Consider the following 26,308-nt stretch of genomic DNA (forward strand, 5'->3'; position numbering starts at 1 on the left):
CTCTAAGCAGCCTCGTGGCAGCTGCTGCCCCTGGGTCCACCACCGTCCTGGGGCTGGCATGAGGCCCTTGTGGGTCAGGGACCAGTTCAGGCCCCTAGTGGGATGTGGGGCTCTTCTGTGTCTCCCCGAGTCTCCTGGCTGGGGGACTCCCACTGCCTGACTGAAACTTTCTTAGAAAAGCACTGCAGCCCTGTCCCCTTCCCTCCCCATCATCACAGATGTCAGTCCTGAACCAGGGCTGAGGCTCTCTGTGCCCACTCCCGCCCTGCCCCTTTATCTCTCATCCACAGTTCCTTTAAGAACCACTCCCACCCTGCCTCTGCTTCTCTGAGGGGAGCATTGAGAGCTGAGGACAGTCAGCTATCCCGGGAGGACAGCCACATTCGCAGTTGTACAAACACATGTCATTCTAAGAAGGAGCCTTTGTAAAACGAACTTTTGAAACCAGCAAAACCTTTGAAAATATAAAAGCCTATTTATTGCGGTGTGTGAAATATTCATTGAAATTAAAAATCATACTCACTAAGTTTATATACCTATGGACATAAAACCTTACTTTCCTATTATTATTTTTGTTTAAACTAACAAAATGGTCTATTTTTCTACTCACCTGAGCTCCATTATTACAAAAAAGTAGCAGACTGGGACTGAAATTTGGTCTAACTTAACAGCTCATGCTTCAGGTATAATCGTGGTATTTGCAACAACATACATCAACATGAAAATGTAAAAAAGGTGTATAGTAAAACTGGGACCATGAGTTACACTTGCGTAAAACCTGCTGGAGTGGGTTTACTAGCACACACGCGGGTGCCAGTGTGGCGCTGGCAGTGCAGCAGTCACAGAGACTCACTCTGTGCCGCAGTTCTAAGTGCTCGACAGGCAACCCACTCAATTCTCACAACACCCGTTTTACAGATGAGAAATCACAGGAGACAGAGTACGCATCAGAACTTAGGCTTTCAGTTCCAAAGCTCATGCTGTTCTTAACTATTCTCCCTGGTGGTACCGACATAAAGTTATAGTGCAGTTCTGGACGATGACTGGAGTGACTAGGCTCACACAAAACCAAGCAGGGAGGAGCAATAACAGGGCCTTCCTACCAGCCCAGGTGGAAAGGTAATCACAACACAAAGTGCACAGAGCACGTGCTCACAGGAGGGCTGCAGCACACCCACAAGAACTCTGTGTCTGGACATTTCTGGTCCTGTGTCACCATGAAATGCTTACTTCCAAGTCAATGGAACACAGGCTTCTCCAGAAGCACACGAGGTGCACTCAACCCGAATGGATTGCCATATAAGAACACATAATTAGTCAAATGCTCACTTTAACCCAGGTCACGGTTCAGACTTTAGGTAGGGTGACTATTTACCTCTCTGGCACAAAGGGTCTAAAAATTCTTGCAAACCATTTGGAATGTTTCTGACAACGTCACAAGAATAGCCGTCTTCTGGCAAAAGAAAAGGCAGCTGCAGATCAGGGTCCTCTTCCAGCTGTACTTCCCTCCCATCACTGCGTGCCAGTTCATCAGCTGTATTTTCAGCCATAGCCACTACGTTTTCTATCAGATCCTGGTTAAAATATAAACACAAAATTAAAAAGAGATGCTGAATGACTGGTGCAGTTGACCAATAATTATCCAAGAAAACATTTAATCATTTGTAGTGTGGTTACATACATAATGCAGGGCTACAGAAGAAGAACAAATTTATCAATATATTCAAAATCGGTTTGTAAAGCAACAAAATGCTAGCAAAGCACACACTTTTACTATATGAACCAAGATGTTGTTAATTGCAAATAATTTGTAGCTTTAAACAGAAACTGTTCAATCACAAGAAAACGGATTTTTTCCCTTTTCGAAAGTAATCATTTTTTCCTTGCACAATTCTTTAATACCCAGTGGTTAACAACCCTATTTTGGTAAAATGTTTAATGACAGGAAAAATCGCACACAACGTTAAACGTAAAAATCAGGATAAAAATATCTACTCCCAGCCTATACAGAGGTTATTCCTGAATTATGGGTTTATGGGTGATTTCTGTTTAATAACTTTTTACTAATATATAATATACATACAGGAAAGCTCACAAATCCTAACTGTACAGCTCAATAAAGTGAACACACCAGCTCAACTACCACCCAGTTCAAGGAACTGAACACCACACCCGAGAAGCCGCCCCTTCTGACCTTCTCCTTCTTCCCTAATGTCACCACTACCCAGGCTTCAAACACCAGAGTCCTCCTGTCTGTTCTTGAAAGTCACACAGACAGAAAAAGTGTGTATATCTTATATCTGATTTCTTTTGTGTAAATGCTGTCATCACACCCATCCAAGTTGTTGTGTCGCTATAATCCAGCTTTCACTGCAGTGCCGCACTCCTTACGTGATTATGACACAATTTATCTATACACTGTACTGTGGGTGGACATGTGGCGATTTCCAATTGTTGGCTATTTTGTACATTTCTTTTGTAGGCAGAAACTTAATCCGGGAGGTCAATCCATCCATCTGATTAACTTACCTCTCTACCTAATTCTAATTCTCTAATTCTCAGTTCTAATTCTCAAAACACCTGTATCAAGCTTGTTTTATTTACTTGTGATGGTAGTGTCCCCAGCACTTCTCACTTTATAAATAACCCACTGTAGTAGACACTGTGGACTGGGTTTCTCACCCTCCGTTCCTTCTAGTATGAGACGTAGGAACACCCACATCCCAGACTCTGTTCTGGATGAGAATCTGGACTTGACCAGTCAGAGGCCTCCACACAGTCTGGGAGGCAGCTGTGCAGGGAGGCCCTCTTGCTGCTGCTGCTGCTGACAGGCAACATGAGGATGTGACTCGGCACTCAGCCCCCACGACGTGAGGGCTCCTGTGACTGTGGCAGCGACTTTCCGGCCTCTGGGTCTCAGGTCATAGCAGTGTGCCCAGGGACCTGAGAGATCTGGGAAACTTCTGAACTTCCTTTCTTCCGTCCTTCCAATGATTTTTCCAAGAACCTAATTACCTGAATTAAGTCCCTTTCTACTTATAATGCTTGTGTACTTTCTACTTCTTGTACTGAACGCTAACTCAGACATCAACAGCAAAAATGATCTTGTAAGATGATTAAGTAAATTAGCTTATTTATTAAAGAAATAAGGTAACTTATTGAATAAGTTTTCCTCTTTTTCCATCCCAAGTTCCCTACAGAAACATGTCCCACACTGTGTGGTAGCGTGGGGCCACTCACTTACCGCGGGGATAAAAGGCTCGTCGGGTGCACAGTGATAATTCTGTAGTAAGGCTTGAAGCTGCAGTGAATTTAACTTAAAGCAAGTGCTGTTTATATTTGGAATGTCATCAGGTGCATACTTATCCATTGTAAGTAAAGTGGTTGCCTATTTAAAGGAATAAATGACATGAAATATCATAATTCAAAAGTATTTCATAAACATTCCCCTTTATGTAACATCTGTAAAACTGTAATAACTTGCTAATTTCATTTTGAAATACAGGAAGTTTTTAAGGAAACACACTTTCATTAACTATATACATTAAATTGAACTAAAAGCATTGTCTAGTAAAGGTTTTTAGACAGCCTCTTAATTTTACTAAAATATATACATATAATCAAATTCCATTATTTATGTTCATAAAGCACTTAAAAAATTCTCTTAGAAACTTCAGACATTTACATAACCACTCAGATTACCAATTACTGGGGTCTGAATAAAATTTCACTGTAATGACCTTTTTTTTAACTAGCTTACTCAATCAAAGCATTTTTAAATTGGAATTTATCTTTCAGTATGAAGCTTTATGAAATATACCTTACTGATCTCAAAAAAGAGGACCCTTTAAGGACATATACTCTACTGGTTACCACCTGCTATGGGCTGAATTGTGTCCCCCAAAATTCATATGTTGAAGTCCTAACCCTCTGTACCTCAGAACGTGGCCTTATTTGGAGAGAGGGTCTTAACAGAAGTAATCAAGTTAAAATGAGGTCAGTAGGTCTAATAGGACTGGTGATCTTACCAAAAGTGGGCATGCGGACACGGACATGCACACAGGGAGAATGCCCCGTGAAGATAAAAGCAGAGATCGGGGTGACACATCTACAAGCCCAGGAACACCAAAGATGCCAGCAACTACCAGCAGCTAACAGAGAGGCTCCCTCACAGCCCCCAGAGGGAGCCAACCCTGTCCACACCTTATCTTGGACTTCTGGCCTCCAGAACTGAGAGACAATAAATTTCTATTGTTTAAAACAAGCCACTAAGTTTGTTGTACTTTGTTATAGTGACCCAGGCAAATACACCATTGTTTCATTATCTGTACATATGAAAAACCCCAAAGGGGGGATGTGGAGGTTTTGCTGAGTCCAAGTTCTTAACCATGACAGAATTAGAGACATTTACAATGAAGTACACGCACTGTGGGGAAGTGAGATTCAGTGCCACCCACCTGCACTATCCTGCTGAGGTGGCAATCGGCTGCCAGCTCTAATCCCTGCTTCTCTGCCCACGCTTCAACGTGTCCTAGCTGCTGGCGGATGATAGCTCCCCAGTAGTGAGAGCACAGTCCTGACTCAGGGTCAGTTACCAATCTGTTGAAGAGCCACATATTGATAAAATGGAAGAGCTGCGAGAAGAGCTGGATGGTCAGGGCAGCATTGACTCTGCAGCGCCGCAGCAAAGACATCGCTCCCGTGAGTGTGTGCAAAACATCATCTATGCAGAAATACAGGACGAAGAGACAGGGTACCAAATGTCATTCAGGAAGAGTCTTTTGAATTAGCAGTAAATTTAGATAATGGTAGTAATAATACCTATTGGTATTGGTAATAATACCTATATGGTAATAATACCTATTTAATCACTTTTAAAATACCAATCTCATTCAAATAGGAAACAGTGATGCGGTCTTAAACTACACAGAGATATTAACTAACTATACTTGTTTAACATTTAAGTTCACCCCAAGAGACTTTTCGAAAAAGTATGACCAGTAGGACACACCAAAATGAGAACTATGCTTCAACAAAACATATGGTGGTTACAATTTGTTCTTTTAAAGGATGTCAAATCCAATAGGACATCTCATTTATTTTTAAAATATCTCCCTCTTACATATATTAAATATTAAAATGAAGTTATATAGGAGGGAGAGAAGGAGGTTAGGAAGGAAGGGAGGAAGAAGAAAAAGAATATCCTAACCTATTTTTGGTCTTTGCAGACTGTTCTCTTCAGGGTCATCCAGAAAGGCTGGCATGTAATTATTCAGTTCTGATTGAAGACAGTGAACCAGATACCTGAAAATATGTAAATAATTGCATTAATCTTGGCATGACACGTTGCTATTGTCAAACATGATATCACAGGCAAAACAATCTGTACTGTTTAGAAATATTTTCCACTTAAAAAATATAATAGTTTTACTCTCAGGATTCTTGAAAGATAGTTCATTGAACTCAATTTATTAAATCAACAAATTTTGCATATGGTTATTTATGTTTCTTGATATTCATCTTTAATTAGGGTAAATAAAAACCTTTAAAATTAGTTTTGAAAATTTACAAAGACAACATATGATTTAAATCTTTATAGAATAGTGTCATCTCCAAAAACGTGTTCCTTACTTAAACGCCATTTGAACCAAGTGTGCTAAAACGTCTTGGGCATCCAGTGTGATTCGACTGAGATCTCGGTCCTGCTTGATGAAGTTGAGAAGTTCAGACGCATTTGCCATCCAGAAAGCAAGAGCCCCTGCAATATTCTTCTGTTTCTGTAGACAGAACACATTTCCATAAGCAACCACAGGACAAACCAAAGTAACAGAAATAAAAAGGAATGCTCTTGAAAAGCTGCTGAAGATAGACCAGTACCTTCCCATTCTCACCAAGGTATTTACCACAGATACCAGATATGTGCAAAGGAATTTGGGTGCATGCACAGCAATGGAAAACAAACAACCACTGCAGCTTCTTCTTAGGATTCAGGCATAGACATATGGATCTAATTAGCTACAATTTATGTTGTCAGTGGAGAAATGGAGATATCAAATAATACAAGGCCAAATTGGAGACTGTGCATTATCTGGTAATCTGTGAAGTATACACACATGTATCCATGGTTACCCACAGCCACCCTGATACTCGTAGTCACCGGCTTGGACAGCAAGCAACTCGGTATCAAGTACTGATCTATCGCATCATCTCCCGACCACATGTGCAGGCCAGGCAACCTCAGATGAGATCCAAAGAATAGGAACCAAGGATAAACAATAAAGAGAAGAAACAGAACTTTGGTCATTTCATATCCACACTGAAGTGCATTAAGCAGAAATTATGAAATGCTGATAAAGGTTGCACAGTCAAAAAAGGATTTTAGTACTGCATGTTTCAGTTGCTGAATGAGTGTTATGAACTGTTCAGTCCAGTTGTAGTATCGTATTTTGACATGGAAGCAGCATGAGAAACTCAGCTAAGCCAACATAGCTAGGATCAGTTCCCAGCAGTATGTCCTACCTGATCAACCTGGTCTACTTCCTGCAGAAAAACAGACGAGGGGAAATCAAGCAGAACGAGAGAAAGAAACTTGTAAACAATCATGATAGTTTAAAAAAATCAAAACACTAATATGAAGGTACGATATGAAGGTACAACACTTAGTTATGTTATTCCCAAAGTACATATTCATTTATGGCTCTGAAGCAGTTTTGGAAGTGACATAAAGGATTAGTTTTATGTTCTTAACACTGGCACAATAACTAAGTGAATTCCTAGAGAGTTTATAAAGATGTTACAATAAACACATGAACATACTGATCTCTTTAAAAGATTTACAAAGGAAGGACTTCTTAATGTCTTTTAATGATATTGTGTGTTTGACTACTCAAAAGTACATAAAGATGAGCTATTCCCCTGGATTAATTAATAAGAATGAAAGAGACAGGAAAGACCAACAGAAACAATAAAAATAAAAGTTGAGAATTTAAAAATGTATAAAAAACTTTTACCTATACTAAAAAGGAGTAAATTGTTTTCTGAAAATAGGTTTTTACAAATTAAAGAATTTAAATTATTCACTACTGCAGTTTTTTCCTAAAACTTTAAGATTCCTCCAATCACATACTAAACCTAAATCCGAAGTTTAAAAGACTTGTTTTGATAATGGTGATTTCACTAACTAGTTTAAGTTCAATAAGGAAAAGTCTCTCAAAAGTAGTTTGATGATAGGAGTTCCATAATTTGAAATAGGCTTTAGAAATCCAAACATGATGGAAGACAGACAATGGCTCTGAATGAACACTGAAAAGGAAATCCACGTTTGTTTATAAAATAATAAGAGTGACAAAATGGTATACAAATGGCTTTCCTTTTTATCTATTTCTTCACTTGGGTAAAAGAATAAAAAACCCACCAAATTCATATGCTAACCACTCAAACATAAAAGAAACATTTCTTGAAAAATTCTGGCCTTTTAAAACAATTCTGAGGGAATTAAAAGATTAGTTTGCCTCAACTAACTTGCCTCCTGTCTGCTGACAGGAGAAAAAACCACCAAACCATCTAATCATGTTACTTAACATCACAAAACTAGAGTGTTATAGCTTGAATAACAGTACTGATAAGTGATTTAGGAAAAATTTTTAAAGATTTGTAAACTTAACTTTAAGGACTTGAAAGAGTAAATCTTCAAATTATCTGAAGGTTGGAAAACTAGTACACCAATTTTATCAACTATAGATAGAAAGTACTTAAAGGAAATAAATCATTCTACCAAGAGAACGCCCTTACTTCCCGAATTTCTAAACAGGTCTATGAAAGAATCTGAACCTGAGTTTCATCGCAAGAAGAAACAGCACGACGTGCACTACACCTGCACACGTGCTATGACAACAAACGCAGACACATGCTACCAACATCACAGCAGGCTCATCATAAAAAGCAAACGCCTTTCTATAACCATTAGAAAATTCTAAGAAGGCAGTTGCCAGGGACTGGTGGAAGGGGTACTGGGGAGAAGGTGCTTACTGGGCAAGGAATATTACTTTGGGGTGATGGAAAAGTTCTGGAATCAGATAGACGTGGTGGCTGTACAACACTGTGAATGTACCAAATGCTACTGAATCATTCACTTTAAAATAGTTAATTTTATGTTATGTGAACTTCATCTCAACAAATTATTTTTTAAAAAGTTCTAAGAAACCCCACAATTCTGAATACTTTCTCACAACAACTATTGCAATTTTAAGAGTCTTTTTCATAACTATGTTACCACATAAAGTTTACCTTCTCCTTATTCTAAAGTTTGAAAGGAAAGAAATAGAAAAGTTTGTAATTCTTCTCAACTTTTAAAGCTATACAATTTTCAATACTATTTATATACCTTTATTATAGGAAAAAATTCTTAAGATAAAGTCAAACATGTAACCAAATCTGACACATTAAGGAAACTGACTTAACTGATGTAAAAATTATAACCACAACGACTGAAGCGGTGCGGCTTTGCAGGCTGAAGCTTACCTGGATCACTCCTTCCATCATGCTCACCATCTTGTTGACTATTGCAATCACCTTATGCGTACGTTCTGTAGGACTGACATCAGGTCTGTACTGGCTTGACAATACATACCGACAGGCCATATATAATACATACGTAGGGGACAATTTAAAATGGACTGTAGAGCTATTGGTATAATTGATAATGGCAGATAAAAAGGAATCTTCAGCTGTGAAAAGATTTCAAAAAAGAACAAAAGAAGAAGAAAAAGAACAAAAAAACCATGAAAATCAGATGGAGAAAAATGGAACAAGAAATAATTCACTAACAATGGAATCTGAAATTACTCACAACTTTCCCTGAATTCAATGCTTGCAGGCAATATCAGTTCAGGCCCAGGAACATCCTGAGTTCTAAAAGAAGAAAGTTGCCATCTCTTAAAATCAGGTAGCTAATAACATCACTGACAACCTGTGCAGATTTCTGCAACTATCTTTTAAATCTCTATATAGTTTTTTCAAATAACAAAAGCCCAATGCAATGCCTCATTTTCCTATGTAATCCATTTGAATATTACAATGAGCGTATTGGGAGTGATCACGTCCCAGCTCCTCACAGAGGTCAGTTCCCTGAAGTATCTGCTTCCGTCCTGAGAACAGATCTGACCACGAGTCTCTATTATTAATGAAGACTTTGTGCAGGAGTAGAGACCAGGCTGTCAGGCACCTGCTGCAGTGATGGCTCAAGTGACTGCCAGGAGACATACAGAAAATCTAAACCACGCTGAGCTTGACACGGAGCTCTCATACATGAAAGATGAAAACTTTGTAAGAGTTAGACATTGTCTTTCTCTCCTGATAAAGGTTAGACAAGACGATCCCTGAAGGGCCCCTTCAGCCATTCAGTATTAGCATTTTTCAACTCTCAGAGTGATGCTTGTCTTAAAAAAAGACAACCTACTCACTCACATTTCTTCTTAAAGTCACATAAATTTCAGGTATTTTTCATCATTTAACCTGATGCTACAAAAATAAGAAACTGCCAAAACATATAAACAAAGAGAAACTATAATTTGGGACATTTCTAAGAACTAGCATTGTACTACTGTTAATATATTTCCAGGCATTCAGGATCAAATTAATTCAAAGGTTAGGAACATTTCTATTTCTATAAAAGAGTTGTCCAAACAGTGGGTCACTCTGCCCCCACTGGTAGGCTATCAGGTGGAGGTCTTCTCCCAGTTATAAATATGTACAAACGTGGGTATGTGTCCACCAGGCACAATGTGAAACACAACTTTGTGTCATGCACTGTAGTCAAAAACATCTGAAAGCCATTAGGAAGCACAGACTTTCTAAAATGTGTAAGATAAATAATTACAAATCCAGTTTGGATCTCCTCTTCTTAATAGATTTATACTTTTCTCAATGGACAACATTCAGTTTAACCACTCTTTCACTTAGACATGTGATCAGAATTTCAAGCAATTTAACTATTACTTATGTTAGTTTGCTACTAGCTTATAGTTTATGTATAACATTTGTATATTAGCCCCCGCACCCCAAAATTACAAATAGGCAAATGATTAGTTTCCTTAACAGTTTAATATCTTTATCATTTTAGTTCAACTTTAACAGAGATAATCAAGAAAAATTCTTCAAAAATCTATCCTTGAAAAGATAAGAAAATTAACATTGACAGCAAAGCAATTTGCCTTTATTTGTTTTGTCTTTCTGCAAACATAACTGAAAATTAAATAGCGGGGATTATAATGACTTTACACTGGAATGAAATAGCTATTGAGTTAAATATTGGCTCAAACCAAACTGAGGTCAATATTTATTCAAATAAATCTTTATATACAGTGAGATGGAAAGTCAACATAGTTATCAGGATATTTGGATTTGTTTCTTATTTATCTATTTTTTTGTGAGGAAGATCGGCCCTGAGCTAACGTCTGCCAATTCTCCTCTTTTTGCTGACGAAGACTGGCCGTGGGCTAACATCCATGCCCATCTTCCTTCACTGTATATGGGACGCCGCCACAGCATGGCTTGACAAGCGGTGCAGGGACCGGGTGACCCTGGGCCGCCACAGTGGAGCGCGCGCACTTAACCGCTTGCGCCACTAGGCCAGGCCCAATTTGTTTCTGATTTAAAATGACAATCATGGGGCCGGGCTGGTGGCGCAAGGGTTAAGTGCGCGCGCTCCGCTATGGCGGCCCAGGGTCCCCCGGTTCGGATCCCGGGAGTGCACCGATGCACCGCTTGTCAAGCCATGCTGTGGCGGCGTCCCATATACAGCAGAGGAAGATGGGCATGGATGTCAGCCCACGGCCAGTCTTCCTCAGCAAAAAGAGGAGGATTGGCAGATGTTAGCTCAGGGCCGATCTTCCTCACAAAAAAATAGATAAATAAATAAAAATAAAATAAAATTGCAGATAAGCAGTTATTTTCAATTTAATATCCATAAAACGAACCTGGATAAACTTTACCAATTGTTTATGTTTCATCAACTTAACAAACCTAGTCAAAATAAGGAATTTAAATTCTCACTGAAAAAAATTTTAAAATATCACTGATAATTTAAAAGTCACTCTCATCATTCAAAAGGATTTTTCCTTGACTAAAATTAGTGTTTTAAACATGCTTATTAAAGCAACTTAGATTTTTACAAATATAGTCATGTGTCGCTTAACAATAGGGATACATTCTGAGAAATGCTTCATTAGGCTGTTTCATCATTGTGGAAACATCACAGAGTGTAGTTACATAAACCTAGATGGTATAGCCTACTACACACCTAGGCTATATGGTACTTATGGGACTACCGTCATATATGTGGTCCATTGTTGACTGAAACGTCGTTATGCAGTGCATGGCTGTATGAGTTACATTATTTAAGTATTGCTCATACCAATATTGTATATGTGAAAAACACAAAGACTAAAAATGGGAATAATCATGTTTCCATCACTGTCTTAATATCAACAAAATAACATATTTTATAGTTCAAATAAAACCTTTAATAAGTCTTTGCAAAGTACAATAATCTGACGTTGCAAAAAATTAATTAAAATATATGTTCACAGAATAAAATAATTTCTGACATACAATTCACCATCATATGGCTATTGACACTATATTAACATACTATACTTATTAATTTTGCATATCCTAAAGCACTACCCGAATAACTTCCCCTCCCCAATCGCTTAATTCATTCACTCATTCAAATATTTATGGACTAAGAACTATGATACATACCTCTTCAATCACCTTATAAAGAAACAGAGGTACTCCTTCACAATACTAATTGACCATTCTGAACATCTCACTCTAGAATACACCACCAGAAACAGTCTACAGAAAGTAGGCTATTTATTATTACATCTAAAAAAACTCACATAGTCAACAAAAATCTTGACTAACCAAAAGCCCACAATAAAAACAAGGTAAAAACCTGAGATTCCCATATGAATCTATAAATTTAATTACTGTGATGAATGATATTAAAATCTTATGATAAACAGTGCCCCCTGCTGGGAGATGGAAAATGAAAGAACTGTATCAGTAGCCTGTCACTGAACTGATAAGTGACCTTGGGCAAGTCACCCACCTCAGCTAATGCCTCAGTTACTGGATCTGTGAAAGGGAACAGTCAGAATGGCCTCATCAAAAATCTGGATAGCACGAAAAAGATGACAGCTCCCAATTTCACTGCTGATAATGAGAATATGATAAAATACTCACACTATATTTCCCTATTTCTGTCTGAGTACATTTAGAGCCCTACAGTAGAAGTGCTCAGCACCAAACAATGCTGCAGTTTAAACTAACCTGCATCTGGAACTCACCATCTATTATTTAACTACCGTGTTTGAGGTACTGACATTACTTTCCACATTTAAACAATTTTAGAGTTCACAATTTAGAGTTCACCTTTATTAAGGTGACATACACCTAAAAATCATAAGAAAAGGAAATAACAAAAGGTATAATTTCTCTGTTCAAAAAAGCTAGGCAAGAACTATGCCAGAAGAAAAAAACAATTCATCCACCATCTCTCTCAACAGGGAGACACACCGCATCAGAGCACAAGACATCGTAACTGGAAACTCCATAATTCTTAGAAACTCTACTTCAAAATCATTTTGGGCTCTGTGCATTTTTAAACATGTAAGGATTTCTTCTAGAAATGGATGAAATAACTAGTTTTATCTAAATATAAAAATTATCAAATATTAAAATCCTATAAAAACTCTCCTTTCTCCACCAGTAGCACATTTAAAATAGAAACATTTTAATTCAACGAGCCTTCTATTTCAACTGAGTCACACTGTGGCAGGCACATCAGTAAGGGACACAATTGTTGATGAAGCATTTTTTTTCAATTCAATAACATGAAAACGAAATATTCTTAAAAATATTGCTAACCTTCTAAAAATGTCAGCTAAAGCCCTATAGATTCAATCTTTATCCAAAACCCTCCCTAAAAACACTTTACTTCTTTCATAATGAAAAATGAAAATATTTCCTACCTGCTTTCTTGCCTGCGATAATCCTGCTGCTGTTCTCTGATCATTGGCTTCACCATCCCTCGCTCCGCTGTGCTGGAGGCAGACGGTACTCTGTCACTGTCCAGTCTTGTGGTACTCTAGGCCAAGGGGAAAATACAGGGCGTTTAAACACACCATGCAGCCCAACCAAGCTTGACACTCAGTGCTGCAGGTGAAGATCTGATACAACGCTGCCACGCAGGGGACGATGAGCACAGACCACAAAAAGGCACAGCAATGCTGAGGATGTCATCCACAGTGGCATGCCCCAAAACACACTGTCGTTAAAAGAATAAGAAAACACATAGCCACTTTCCTTTTTAGAGAGCTAGAAGTTGGCTTTAAAAGACAGGCATGCAAAAGTGACATATACACAAGGTTTCTTCAAAAAGTACAGTAATAATAATGACTTTATTCCAAAAAGCTCTCTCAAATCAGGACAGAGCTGAGAGAATATGTACAATATGAAGAGTTAGGGTCTTTATTTGTTAGTTTTAAGAAAGGATTTAAAAATCTGCTCATTATAGCTCAATACCTAATGAAGAATTCAGTACAGAAACTGGTTTATTTCTTGTCCTTAATCAACACAGGGAAAAACCACATATATAGCAACTCAATACAGTACATTTAAGTCCTTCCAAACAGTACACATTCCTAACCAACCTATGGCAGACAAAAAGAATGAGTTATTTATATTAAGAAAACCATCAGAACAGAATCAAAAAACGTATATAAAGAAATCCATTGTATTTAAAATTTTAAGTGTTCTTTTTTTCTTTTTTTGGTGAGAAAGATTAGCCCCAAGCTAACGTCTGTTGCCAACCCTCCTCATTTTTGCTGAGGAAGATTGGCCCTGAGCTAACATCTGTGCCCATCTTCCTATATTTTATGCGTGGGACACCTGCCACAACATAGCTTGATAAGTGGTGCGTCAGTCCATGCCCGGGATCCAAACCCACAAACCCCAGGCTGCTGAAGCGGAGCACGCGAACTTAACCACTACGCCACCAGGCCGGACCCTGTGTAAGTTTTTTATTACATCTGTTTACTGTGGAAATTAAACATAGATAAGTAAATAAAAATCCTCCTTGCCTTACCAACTAGAGATTAACATTGTGCTGTACATATCTTTCCAGTTTTTCCTATTTTCCATAAATGAGATGATAAAACCTACTTTGCAAAAAATACTTTTTCATATGTTATAAACATCTTACAGTATTATTTTTACATTACAGAATTGTAATGGCCTTATAACATTTTGTTGTCTATTCATCATAGTTCATTAAACCAATCTTTTGTTATATTGTTTAAAATGTTCGTCAGTATAGAGTCTCATGACCATTCTGCTTGTAAATATATATACTCATACACAATAATTACTTCCATAGATATATTTATAGAAAAAAAACTGCTTGGTCAGTGAACGGCAATACTTAGACTACAAAAAATTCTTATAAATGAATAATAGTAAGGCAATGGATAAACACATTATGGTATGTTTATGTGCTAACATATTACAGAACAGTTTTAGCTTGTTTTTAAATGATTTTCAAAGGAAATGCTCACAAAGTAACAGCTAAAGGAAGCAGGACAGAAAGGAGTGTGTGTGAGTGTGAATGTGTGTGTGTGTGTGTGTGAGAGAGAGATTTAATTGTTAAAATGTATAAATAAACACACATACACGCATAAAGATTTCAGAAAAATACCCATCAAAATGTTAACATTAGCTAACTAAAAGTTGTGGATAAATGATTTTCATTTTTTTCTCAATTTATCAAGTTTTGTATTTTAACTACACATATTTATAAGAAACTGAAGAGAGGTATATTTGGTTCCAAGAGTATTTATTCATTCAATTACTCAGCAGATCTTCTACGTACCAGGCACTCTTGTAAGCACCAGAAGTACCTAGTGAACATATTGAGCACTAACCCCTACTTACACAGAGCTCACAGTCTACAGTCGATCAACAAAGAAGAGAAGTATCAGATGGTAATAAAGGCTGCACAAAGAATTTAAAATAAGGCATTGTAATAGTGGCTGGATGCTCAAAGAAGACTTCTTCAAGGAAGTGACTTGAGCTGAGGTCTGAGATAAGAAGGGACGCCACGTGAAAACCAGAGGAAAGAGCATTCGAGGAAGAGCAAATACGCTCGGTCTTCGGATGGGAAAGAGGCAGGCGTTCAGGGAACAGACACCAGTGTGGCCCGCGTGCAGTAACGGAGCCACGGCCAGCACACGCTAAGATGAGAGGGAAGGCTGGGCCAGGTCGTAAGGAGCTGTGCAAGTCAGTGAAGACTGTGCGATATATGGGATAAGAAGCCACCGGGGGCTTTGGAAGCAGGGCAGTAAGAGAACCTAATTTCCATGTTTCAAACATCAGTCTGGCTGCTGGGAGGAGAATGACGGGACAGAAGAGGGGCTGCTAAGACACTTGCAGTACTCCCACCAGGTGACAACTGTAGCCTAAGCAGACCACTGTCTTACAGCGACAGTGAGAAAGGCAGACACTTGCGTGCTACTCCAGAGGTAGAGCACACAGAACTTGCCAATGGGTGGATGTAGAGGTTGAGAAAAGGAAAGGAACCAAGGATAACTTGTGACAGATTTCTGTTTGAGCAACGCCGTGGATGGGGTATCATTTATTTAAATGGGGAAAGATCAGGGAAAGAAGGATGTTTGAGAAAGAAAATCTAGTGTTTTTTTAGTTACGTTAAATTTGAAGTATGTTAGACATCCTCATGGATATGTCAAGCAAGACTCTGGAGTCAGGAAAGGTCAGGACCAAAGAGAGCAGGAGTAATTAACAGATAGACGGTATTTTAACAATTGCGTAATAAGGCAACTGCGTAAGACCACCTAGGGAACATATATCACAGAAGAGAAGGGGCCCCGGTCTGAAACCTCGGTCCCCTCAAATTTTAGAAGTCAAGCAGAGGAGGAGGAATCGAAGGAGGAGGAGGAAACAAAAAATCAGGCTGAGGAGGAATGAGCACACGTAGCAGGAAGAATCGGGAGAGATACCCAGGAAGCCGAAAGAAGAAAAGTGCACTGAGCAAGTGGTGACCTAGTGAAGACAGACGGAAAACAAACACTGGACTTAGCAATCTGGAGGTCATCAGTGCCCACGACTGACACGGTCCCTACGAAGGGACAGGAGCCAAATGGGAGCCGAGGAAAGAAGATGGAGTTATAGGAAGTGGACACAGCAACCAAAGCTTATTTCTTCAAGAAATCATGCTGTGAACAGGAGTAGAAAACTGGGGGCAACAGCTGGAGGGTACAGTAAGGGTTTTAGAAACAGGAGACACTGTTGAATGTTCTGATGCTACTGAGAAGGTCCCGGACTGTAGCAGTTCGCTGCGTCATGGCTCCAATGCACCACACACCTTGAGGGGCCCCTTCCTCTGAATTTGGGCTGAGCCTGTGCTTTGCTTTAACCAATGGAAGGTGGAGGAAGCAGCTCCAGGCCCAAGCCTCAGGAAGGCCTGCAAATTCTGTGGTTCCTGTGAGGCACCAGGACGTCTGGCTGCCCCATGAAGAGATGACAGGGTGAGAGGTCCACGGAGAGGACCTGAGATGACAAGAAGACAGGGAGGCCTAGCCGTCCCTGTGTCCCAGCACAGCCTGGCCACCAACTAACCCACTAGCTGAATGCAGCCAAGACCAGCAAACGAACTGTCCAGTTGAGTCCAAACCACACTGCATAAACTATAAATAAACAAACTGGCTGCAGACTTCACTGAGTTTTGGGGTAGTTGTTACCCAGCAATAGATAACCAAAACGAGGACGGAAATAAACTGATTATGCAACAGGTAAGGAATAACTGTGAAAGTCAAGTGTCTGAGAAGGAAAGACTAGGTGACAGGTGGGAGCTAGGACCTAAGCTAAGGGTTAACACAAGCAGGAGTCCACTATCTTCAGGGGTCACTGGACCGAGAAGGATGGTTACACACGAGATAAGCCTGGGACACAGTGCCTAGAAGAAAGCACCATTTCCCTGGCCTTAACGGGAAAAGACAGGCAGCTAACGTCATCTATGTGTCACTAAGAGAGAACACAACAGATTAGGACAACCCACACTGAGAGACCACCATGAAGTCTGTTTTTACAAGTTTCATGAGCATATTATCAATAATTCATCCACGGTGTCTTATAATGTTAAAAAACACTGTCCTATCAGGTTAACATACAGTCACCCACCTTGCTTGTTGGTAATGCTGTTCCACTATGAACATCTCCTCCTAAATCAAAAGTTGTCTCCTGAACAACTCTGTTGGGATAAAAAAAGAAATACATAGGATTAATCATTCTCAAATGACAAGGCATAGCTTCTTCTTTTATATACAAAAGGAACAGTTAGTTAAATATCCCAATGTTCAAAGATCTTCAAGAAATCATTTTAGTTTCAGCATATAAAGTTAAAGAATAAAAAAACTGTTGTAACTTTATGAACTTTCCTTACTGATGTATGCTGAATACTCTCAAGACCATATTTTTTAAAACTACACTTTAATAACAATAAATTGAAAGCAACCATAAAGAAAAAAAGCAAGCTGTTTCATCACGTAGATCTCTGTAGGCTGCAAACAACACGTAAACGAAGTCGAGACATCTAGGGTGCCGCAGGCCCACCTGTGGACACAGGGAAGACGACAGTGCTCACAGGGAGGACAAGGCACAGAGGGAGCTGCCCTCCAGGCTAAAAGCCAGTGTGATGATTTTTTAAAAACTTATCGACTACTTACGCTACAAATAAAGAATGGGAAAATTTTTGATAATGTTAGTAATCAGATCAAGAGTTATTCTAGTTTAAACAATTTTTTTAAATATCTAAAAATACCAAAACTATTAAAATCATCATTATAAAAACATTAATTCAGAATATAAACAAAGTTTCATTTTAACGAGTCAATGACCTGAGGTAAGCCACCGTTCTTTGGTATGAATGAAGAAGGAATGCAATCCACTGGTCCCAGCCCATGAAAGAGGCCCAAGCAAAGGGGGAAAAGAGCCCTAAAAACCTGGAAACCAACAGGATGATTAAATTTCCTGGGCTTCTGCACAAAATAATCAAAAAGAATGAAAATCTCTTTTGTTACAATATTCCAAAAATACATGGTTTAATTTCAAAGCACTATGGTAATTTGAATCTTTTATTCAAGCCCAATCTATAGAATGAAACCAGAAAGTGATGCAGAAGTTCAAAACACTTTTTTTTTTTGGTTAGGAAGAGCAGCCCTGCACTAACATCTGTTGTCAATCTGCCTCTTTTTGCTGAGGGAGATTAGCCCTGAGCTAACATCTGTGCCAATCTTCCTAGACTTTGTATATGGGACGTCGCCACAGCATGGCTTGATGAGCGGTACATAGGTCTGTGCCTGGGATCCGAACCTGCAAACCCCAGGCTGCCAAAGGTGAGCAGGTGAACTTAACCACTACACCACCTGGCTCGCCCCCCAAAACAATTTTTCAAACTAGAAAAGCAGGTACAAATTCCTCTTCTACTCCATCACTAGGAAAAGAAAATCATCTTAGACTACAAAATAATATTACACTTCAAAATAGTAGCTTTTGAGAAAACTAAAAGCTTTTACTGAAGGCTAAATATCAACTTTCTGGACATGACTTCATGCAATACATTACAAAGTTTTTTGAAATTAAATAGTTATCCTCTGTCACCAAGATATCCACAAAACATAGAAAATGTTCTGCTGGTTTCCACTGGTTTGAAGGAGAAATTCAGTTATTTTGTCTCTAACAATTAAAATAGGAAATATGATAGTTCTCCTCCCTCTTTCATCTATCAAAGCTACACATACACCTTACTTGTCCTTAACTTCCTCTTATGGATGTACAGGAATAGAACCAAAGCCTTCTTGATTCCATTTGTAATTATCATCCTAGAATAACAAATTTACTCAACACCATGCAAAGCTCTTTTATTTTTTTCTTTAAACCTATCAAAACTTTCAAGTTTAACATGGACTCATTTGTACTGCATTCTGGATATGTGAACAATTACAAAGTGACTTTATTTATGACTTTGATGACACTGTCCAAGTATGACCTTTGTGTATAAGAACCATCTCTTGGTCACCTCAGCACGCAGCGCAATGCCACATGACACACGTGCTCAATGAATGAAGACTAGATGAATACATAAATGAATCGATGGGTCATCAGAAGTCCCTGAAATTCCCAAACTGACCATCAATATCAAACTGTGCTACCTTGCTAGAATACCACCACTAAGGCTCCGAAGCCACAGACCCTGAAATCTGCAGTTAACAATACATGTATCATGTGGCCCTCAAGGAACTGGAAAAAGAAGAACAAAGCCCCAAGTTACTAGAAGGAAGGAAATGACAAAGACCAACGTGCAAATAAATGAAGTAGAGACTAAAACGACAAGAGAAAAGATCACTGAAACTAAGAGCTGGCTCTTTGAAAAGATAAACAAATTGACAAACCTTCAGCTACTGCTATGAACAAGTATATGCCAACAAACTGGACAACCTGGAAGAAATGGATAAATCTTAGAAACATATAACCTACCGAGACTGACTCATGTAGAAACAGAAAATGTGAACATCATAAATTACTAGGTAAGGAGACTGAATTAGTAATCAAAACCTTCCCAACAAACAAAAGTCCAGGACCAAACAGCTTCAATGGTGAATTCTACCAAACATTCAAAGAACAGTTAATATCAATCCTACTCAAACTCTTCAAAAAATAGAAGAGGAAAAAATTCTTCCAAACTCATTTTACAAGGCCAGCATTATCCTGATACCAAAACCAGACAAGGATGCCACAAGAAATGAAAATTATATAGGCCAACATCGCTGATAAACATAGATGCAAAAATCCTTAACAAAATATTAGCAAACCAATTTCAAAAATACATTAAAAAGGGCCAGCGCCGTGGCTTAGCGGTTACGTGCGCGCACTCCGCTACTGGCGGCCCGGGGTTCAGATCCCGGGTGCGCACCTACGCACTGCTTGTTCGGCCATGCTGAGGCTGCGTCCCACATACAGCAACTAGCAGGATGTGCAACTATGACATACAACTATCTACTGGGGCTTTGGGGTAAAAAAAGGAGGAGGATTGGCAATAGATGTTAGCTCAGAGCCGGTCTTCCTCAGCAAGAAGAGGTGGATTAGCATGGATGTTAACTCAGGGCTGATCTTCCTCACAAAAAAAAAAAAAATACATTAAAAGGATCACACAATCATGATCAAGTGGGATTTACTCCAGGGATGCCAGGATGGTTCAACATCCACAAATCAATCAATGTGATACACCACATTAACAAAGTAAAGAATAAAAATCATATGATCATCTCAGCAGGTGCATAAAAAGCATTTCACAAAATTAAACATCCATTTATGATATTTATAAAAACTCTCAACAAAATAGGTATAGAGGGACTGTACCTCAACATAATAAATGACATATAGGACAAGCCCACAGCTAACATCATACTCAATGGTAAAAAGCTGAAAGTTTTTCCTCTAAGATCAGGAACAAGACAAGGATGCCTACTCTCACTACTTTTATTCAACACTGTATTGGAAGTCCTAGCCAGAGCAACTAGGCAAGAAAAAGAAATAAATGGTATCCAAATCAGAAAGGAAGAAGTAAAACTGTCACTATTTGCAGATCACATGATATTATACACAGAAAACACTAAAGACTCCACACTAAAAACTGTTAGAACTAATAAACCAATTCAGTAAAGTTGCAGGATACAAAATCTATACACAAAAATCTGTTGTATTTCTATACACTAAAAACGAACTACCAGAAGGAAAAATTAAGAAAACAATCCCATTTACAATTACATCAAAAAGGATAAAATACTAAGAAATAAATTTAACCAAAGAGGTGAAAGACTAGTACTCTGAAAACTATAAGCCACTGATGAAAGAAACTGAAGACACAAATAAATGGAAAGATATTCCGTGCTCATGGACTGGAAGAATTAATATTGTTAAAATGTCCATATTACCCAAAGCAATCTACAGATTCCAAGGAATCCCTATCAAAATTCCAATGGCATTTTTCACAGAAATAGAACAAACAATCCTAAAATTTGTATGGAACCACAAAAGACCTCGAATAGCAAAAGCTGGAAAAAGAAACAAAGCTGCAGACATCACACTCCCTGATTTCAAACTATATTACAAAGCTACAGTAATCAAAGGCCATCCCTGGTGTCAAGTGGTTAAGATTCAGCGCTCTCATCGCCACAGCCCGGGTTCATCTCCTGGTCAGGGAACCTGTCTATTGGTTGTCATACTGTAGTGGCTGCACGTTGCTGTCATGCTGAAATCTATCCCACTGGTATTTCAGAGCAGGTTCATCCATGCTGGACAGGTTTCAGCAGAGCTTCCAGACTAAGACAGACTAGAAAGAAGGACCTGGTCTTCCAAAAACTGGCCATGAAAATCCTATGAATAGTAGCAGAGCACTGTCTAATATAGCGCCAGAAGGTAAGAGAGAATGGTGCAAAAAAAACCAGGCAGGGTTCCACTCTGCTGTCCACAGGGGCATTAGGAGTTGGAATCCACTCAACAGCACTAACAACAAAAACAGTAATCAAAATAGTACTGGCTTGGTGGGCCCGGTAGCTTAGCGGTTAAGTGCGTGCACTGCGCTGCTGGCAGCCCGGGTTCGGATCCCAGGCGCGCACGGACGCACCGCTTCTCCGGCCATGCTGAGGCCAAGTCCCACATACAGCAACTAGAAGGATGTGCAACTATGACATATAACCATCTACTGGAGCTTTGAGGAAAAAAAAGGAGAAAGATTGGCAATAGATGTTAGCTCAGAGCCACTCTTCCTCAGCAAAAAGAGGAGGTTTAGCATGGATGTAAGCTCAGGGCTGATCTTCCTCACACACACACAAAAAAAGTACTGGCATAAAAACAGACACATAGATCGATGGAATGGAACCGAGAGTCCAGAAATAAATCCACATATATATAGTCAATTTCTGACAAAGGAGCCAAGAATATACAATGGAGAAAGGACCATCTCTTCAATAAATGATGTTGGGAAAACTGGACCACCATATGCAAAAGAATGAAACTGGACCACTAACTTACACCATACAAAAAATTAACCCAAAATGGATTAAAGACTTGAATGTTAAGTCCTGAAACTATAAAACTCCTAGAAGAAAACACAGCTGGTAAGCTCCTTGACATTGGTCTTGGCAAAGACTTTTTGAATCTGACACCAAAAGCAAAGGTAACAAAAACAAAAATAAACAAGTGGGTCTACATTAAACTAAAAAGCTTCTACACAGCAAAGGAAACCATCAACAAAATGAAAAGGCAACCTATGGAATGGGACAAAATATTTACAAATCATATATATGATTAGGGGTTAATACCCAAAATATAGAAAGAACTCATACAACTCTATAGAAACAAAACAAACAACCCCAATAAAAAAGGAGCAGAGGATCTGAATTTTTCCAAAGACATACAGATGGCCAACAGGTACATGAAAAGGTGCTCACATCACTAATCATCAGGGAAACGCAAATCAAAACCACAAGGAGATATCATCTCACACCTGTCAGAATGCCTATTATTAGTAAGACAAGAAATAACAAGTGCTGGCGAAGATACAGAGAAAAGGGAAGGCCTGTGCACTGTTGGTGGGAATGTGAATGGGTGCAGCCACTATGGAAAACAGTATGGAAGCTCCTTGAAAAATTAAAAATAGAACTACCATATGATTCAGCAATTCTATTTCTGTATATTCATCTGAAGAAAACAAACACTAACTCAAAAAGATATATGCACTCCCATGTTCACTGCAGCGTTATTTACAATAGCCAAGATACAGAAACAACCTAAGTGTCCACTGATGGATGAATGCATAAAGAAAATGTACTATATATACAATGGAATATTATTCAGCCATAAAAAAGAAGGAAACTGTGCCATTTGTGACAACATGGATGCACCCTGAGGGCATTATGCTAAGTGACATAAGTCAGATGGAGAAAGACAAATACCATATGATCTCACTTATATGTGGAATCTAAAAAAAAAAACAAACCAAAGCTCACAGACACATAGAGCCAACTGGTAGTTGCCAAAGGCAGGGGGTGGAAGACAAACGAAATGGGTCAAAAGGTACAAACTTTCAGTTATAAAATAAATAAGTCAAGGGGATGTAATGTACAGCATGGTGACTATAGTTAATAACACTGTGTTGCATATCTGAAAGTTGCTAAGAGAGTAAATCTTAAAAGTTCTCATCACAAGAAAAAAAAAATTTTTGTAACTATGGTAACGAATGTTAACTAGACCTATTGTGGTAATCATTTCACAATATATACAAACATCGAATCATAATGTTGTACATCGGAAGCTAATATAATATTACACGACAATTATACCTTATAAAAAAATATATATACATGCATGAAAAAAAATATATGGGCTATCTACCTAGAAATTTGTATAACAGTTTGACATTAGAACAAAAGTAATGTTTATAAAAAAATGAAAGTCCTTTTTAATTTATGGACGGATACGTAAGTAGTGATATATTCAACCACTAAGCAGTTTTCACTAGTTTCATAGGAAAATGACAGAATAATAAAATTTCACAGCACACTCTTCTCAATTAAATCTAAGTCATATTCTTAAATGATTTCTGCTCTTGATCACAAATATATGATGAGAAAAAACAACTGCAGGCCTCCAAAGCAAGAACCATTACGGCAAAACAACAGTAGGGGACTGATTTTCTCACGTACAGAAAAGCATCTCCAAGCTAAACTGAAGGATGGACTGTAATAGTGGCACAGAGACAGTTTGTAGAATAGTGTTTATACACATCAACGGGTACGGACGGTAACACTACTAACATCATCAAAATAAATATAAAACTAAATGAAGCACAATTGCAAATGGGAGGCAATAACCAACAGGTACTGTTGAAAACACACAACACATCAGAACAAACTGTTTCATATGATCATTTCTTCGGTGAAACATCCTAGGAATAAATAGAAAGTAAGAATATCAAGCAGGCATCTTTTGCCCTGTCCTTCCCAGGAATACGTGGAAAGGAAGTATGCCAAGCAGGCAAGGGGGAGCAGGCAATGGGGAAATGCTTGATTTATTAATGAAAGGAAGATAAAAAAACTGGTCCTCCCAGACACAGAACGGAAAGATGAGTTTAGATACACATTTGGTTTAAAGCTGGAAGAGAGTCAAACAGAAATGGATTTTGCGAAGCAGAGAGTAAAGGCACGTGCTGGCCTTCTCGGGGAACTAAGAGGTGTGGTCTTCTGCTGCAACCTGGAGCTCAGTGCAAGAGGCTGGGCACAGAAGACCTCAAACCGCCCATGAAATTTCTACTATCCAATTTGCCTAAATGAACCTGTGTGATAATCTACAAAGTGTTCATCTGGGAGAAAGACATTAGGTCTGAATTGTACTATCTGCCTTTCACCCTTTTCCTTTGCCAGGATTCAGAACGGATGAAGGATGGAAAAAGAAGCAGAGTTCAGTGATAACCCACCAGGAACAATCAAAGTAGAAGATATACTGCTGATAAACTGACCAAAGACCAATACGAAGAAACTCTACAAATTCACACCTGGCCCCAAGTATAAGCTCTGGGTGGTCAACCAAAGGAGGTCATGGAACAAAACAACAGGACAGGTAACAGAGAGAAGACCACCACCAAGCCGTTTGTGTCTGTGCTCCTGGGGCAGAGAGCTTCTACTGCAGCAGACTTGGTTACTCCAAACAGCAGCAGGGACAAGCTCCTGCAGCTCTTTTTCCTAGTCCATGCCCTATCAACCTGCAAAATGGATAATAAAGTGGCTCAACAGTATATTCTTTTCTTAAAATTGTCATTTCCAAAAAGGAGTCTTATTCCCGCCCCAAGAAAAAAGCTTTACTAGACTGTCAGTAAGGATTCTTGTCTTCCAGTTAATAGGCCCACACTGCAAGTCCTCAGAAGGGCACTAGGTGGAGCCAGAATACTCTGAATTCCTCAAGACATCGTAATCTGCTTCATTATCAGTTAATAGAAAAAACACCTCAGCAAAAAACGTCAGTCACTCAGATCATAATTCTTCACACACAACAAATAAAGTACTGTTTTAAAGAATCGGCTAAAAAACAAAATTTAAACATCATTTAAAAACTAGCTGCAACATCCAATTTTAAGATGAAGTCAAGACCTTTCTTTCTTCTTCCCTCTGAAACCAACCCAAAACAAGAACCAGAACCACAAACCCCACTTTGATTTTTTTAAAATTAAAAGAAAATAAAAAATGAAAAAACATAATCTATGCCTAATTCAGACTACTTTAGGCATAATCAGAGCACTCCACAATTCTTAAAGTTGATGTAGAATAATTACCCAGGTTTATGTCTGGGACCCTTAACCGTCACGCCTCCGTCCACAGGTCTTTTTGTGAGAGCATGGTCCTGGCTGGGGTCCACAAACTTAAACACGTGAGACGCCCCGAACTGCACTTTCATCCCGCTCTGCAGCATGGTTGTCTCTGAGATGCGCTGTCCTTCCACGTAAGTCTCAGCATCCATACTTCTTGGTGTGACAGTGACAACTCCGTCCATGTTCGTGAGGTCACAGTGATGGGGCTGAATTCCTGAACCAAACAACTAAAAATAAAATCACAGAAACTTCCATCATAAAGTCCATAGTATTAAAAAACAGAATTTTAAAACTGTGAGTTCCCTTTTTATGATAATATAATCTAATAAGCTCTGGATTTTTGGTGCTTTCTTTAGTGGATTTTCCTCCAGTAGTATGAAAGTAATTAAACACTGTCAAAACTGTCAAAAAAACCTGAACATTTTATTTTCAACATGCAGTAACTTGATTTAAGGCATATTGTAACTCTGCATTAAAAAGCATATGGTCATCTTACACATTTATTAGATATTAATGGATAAATCTATACAGATACTTATTACAAATTCCTATTTACCTGCTTTACTGCTGTGCTAAGGAAGGGATGATAGAATTGAAAATGACATTAATAATCTGACCCATCATTTCACAACAAGAATACAGAGGAAGAGTGATTTGCCCAAGTTCGACTTCAATGAAGTGATGAACTCTGACCTTCCTTTCTCAAAGAACACCTGAACCTCTGTTTTAACTAAATACTTGAGAACTGTATTCAGCTAACGTTTTAAATTGTCATTTATTGAATGCCTACTACTAGGTGTCAGACCC

The 26,308-nt window shown here is 38.7% G+C and overlaps 1 protein-coding gene across 8 annotated transcripts in view; it reads right to left on the bottom strand.

Moving 5' to 3' along the window:
- AFDN (afadin, adherens junction formation factor) overlaps positions 1–26,308 on the bottom strand; it is a 142,064-nt gene that overhangs the window by 47,820 nt on the left and 67,936 nt on the right. For all 8 annotated transcript variants that reach the window (XM_058533986.1, XM_058533984.1, XM_058533985.1 and 5 more), the window contains 10 exons: positions 25,466–25,728; positions 17,260–17,329; positions 13,038–13,153; positions 8,849–8,910; positions 8,521–8,726; positions 5,632–5,777; positions 5,210–5,304; positions 4,458–4,723; positions 3,245–3,388; positions 1,376–1,574 (listed from right to left, as the gene is read on the bottom strand). In XM_058533986.1, the coding sequence (XP_058389969.1) occupies positions 1,376–1,574; positions 3,245–3,388; positions 4,458–4,723; positions 5,210–5,304; positions 5,632–5,777; positions 8,521–8,726; positions 8,849–8,910; positions 13,038–13,153; positions 17,260–17,329; positions 25,466–25,728 (1,567 nt within the window). The remainder of the gene's footprint in view (positions 1–1,375; positions 1,575–3,244; positions 3,389–4,457; positions 4,724–5,209; positions 5,305–5,631; positions 5,778–8,520; positions 8,727–8,848; positions 8,911–13,037; positions 13,154–17,259; positions 17,330–25,465; positions 25,729–26,308) is intronic.

This window comes from Diceros bicornis, chromosome 39 (assembly GCF_020826845.1).
Source record: "Diceros bicornis minor isolate mBicDic1 chromosome 39, mDicBic1.mat.cur, whole genome shotgun sequence".
Lineage (NCBI taxonomy): Eukaryota > Metazoa > Chordata > Mammalia > Perissodactyla > Rhinocerotidae > Diceros > Diceros bicornis.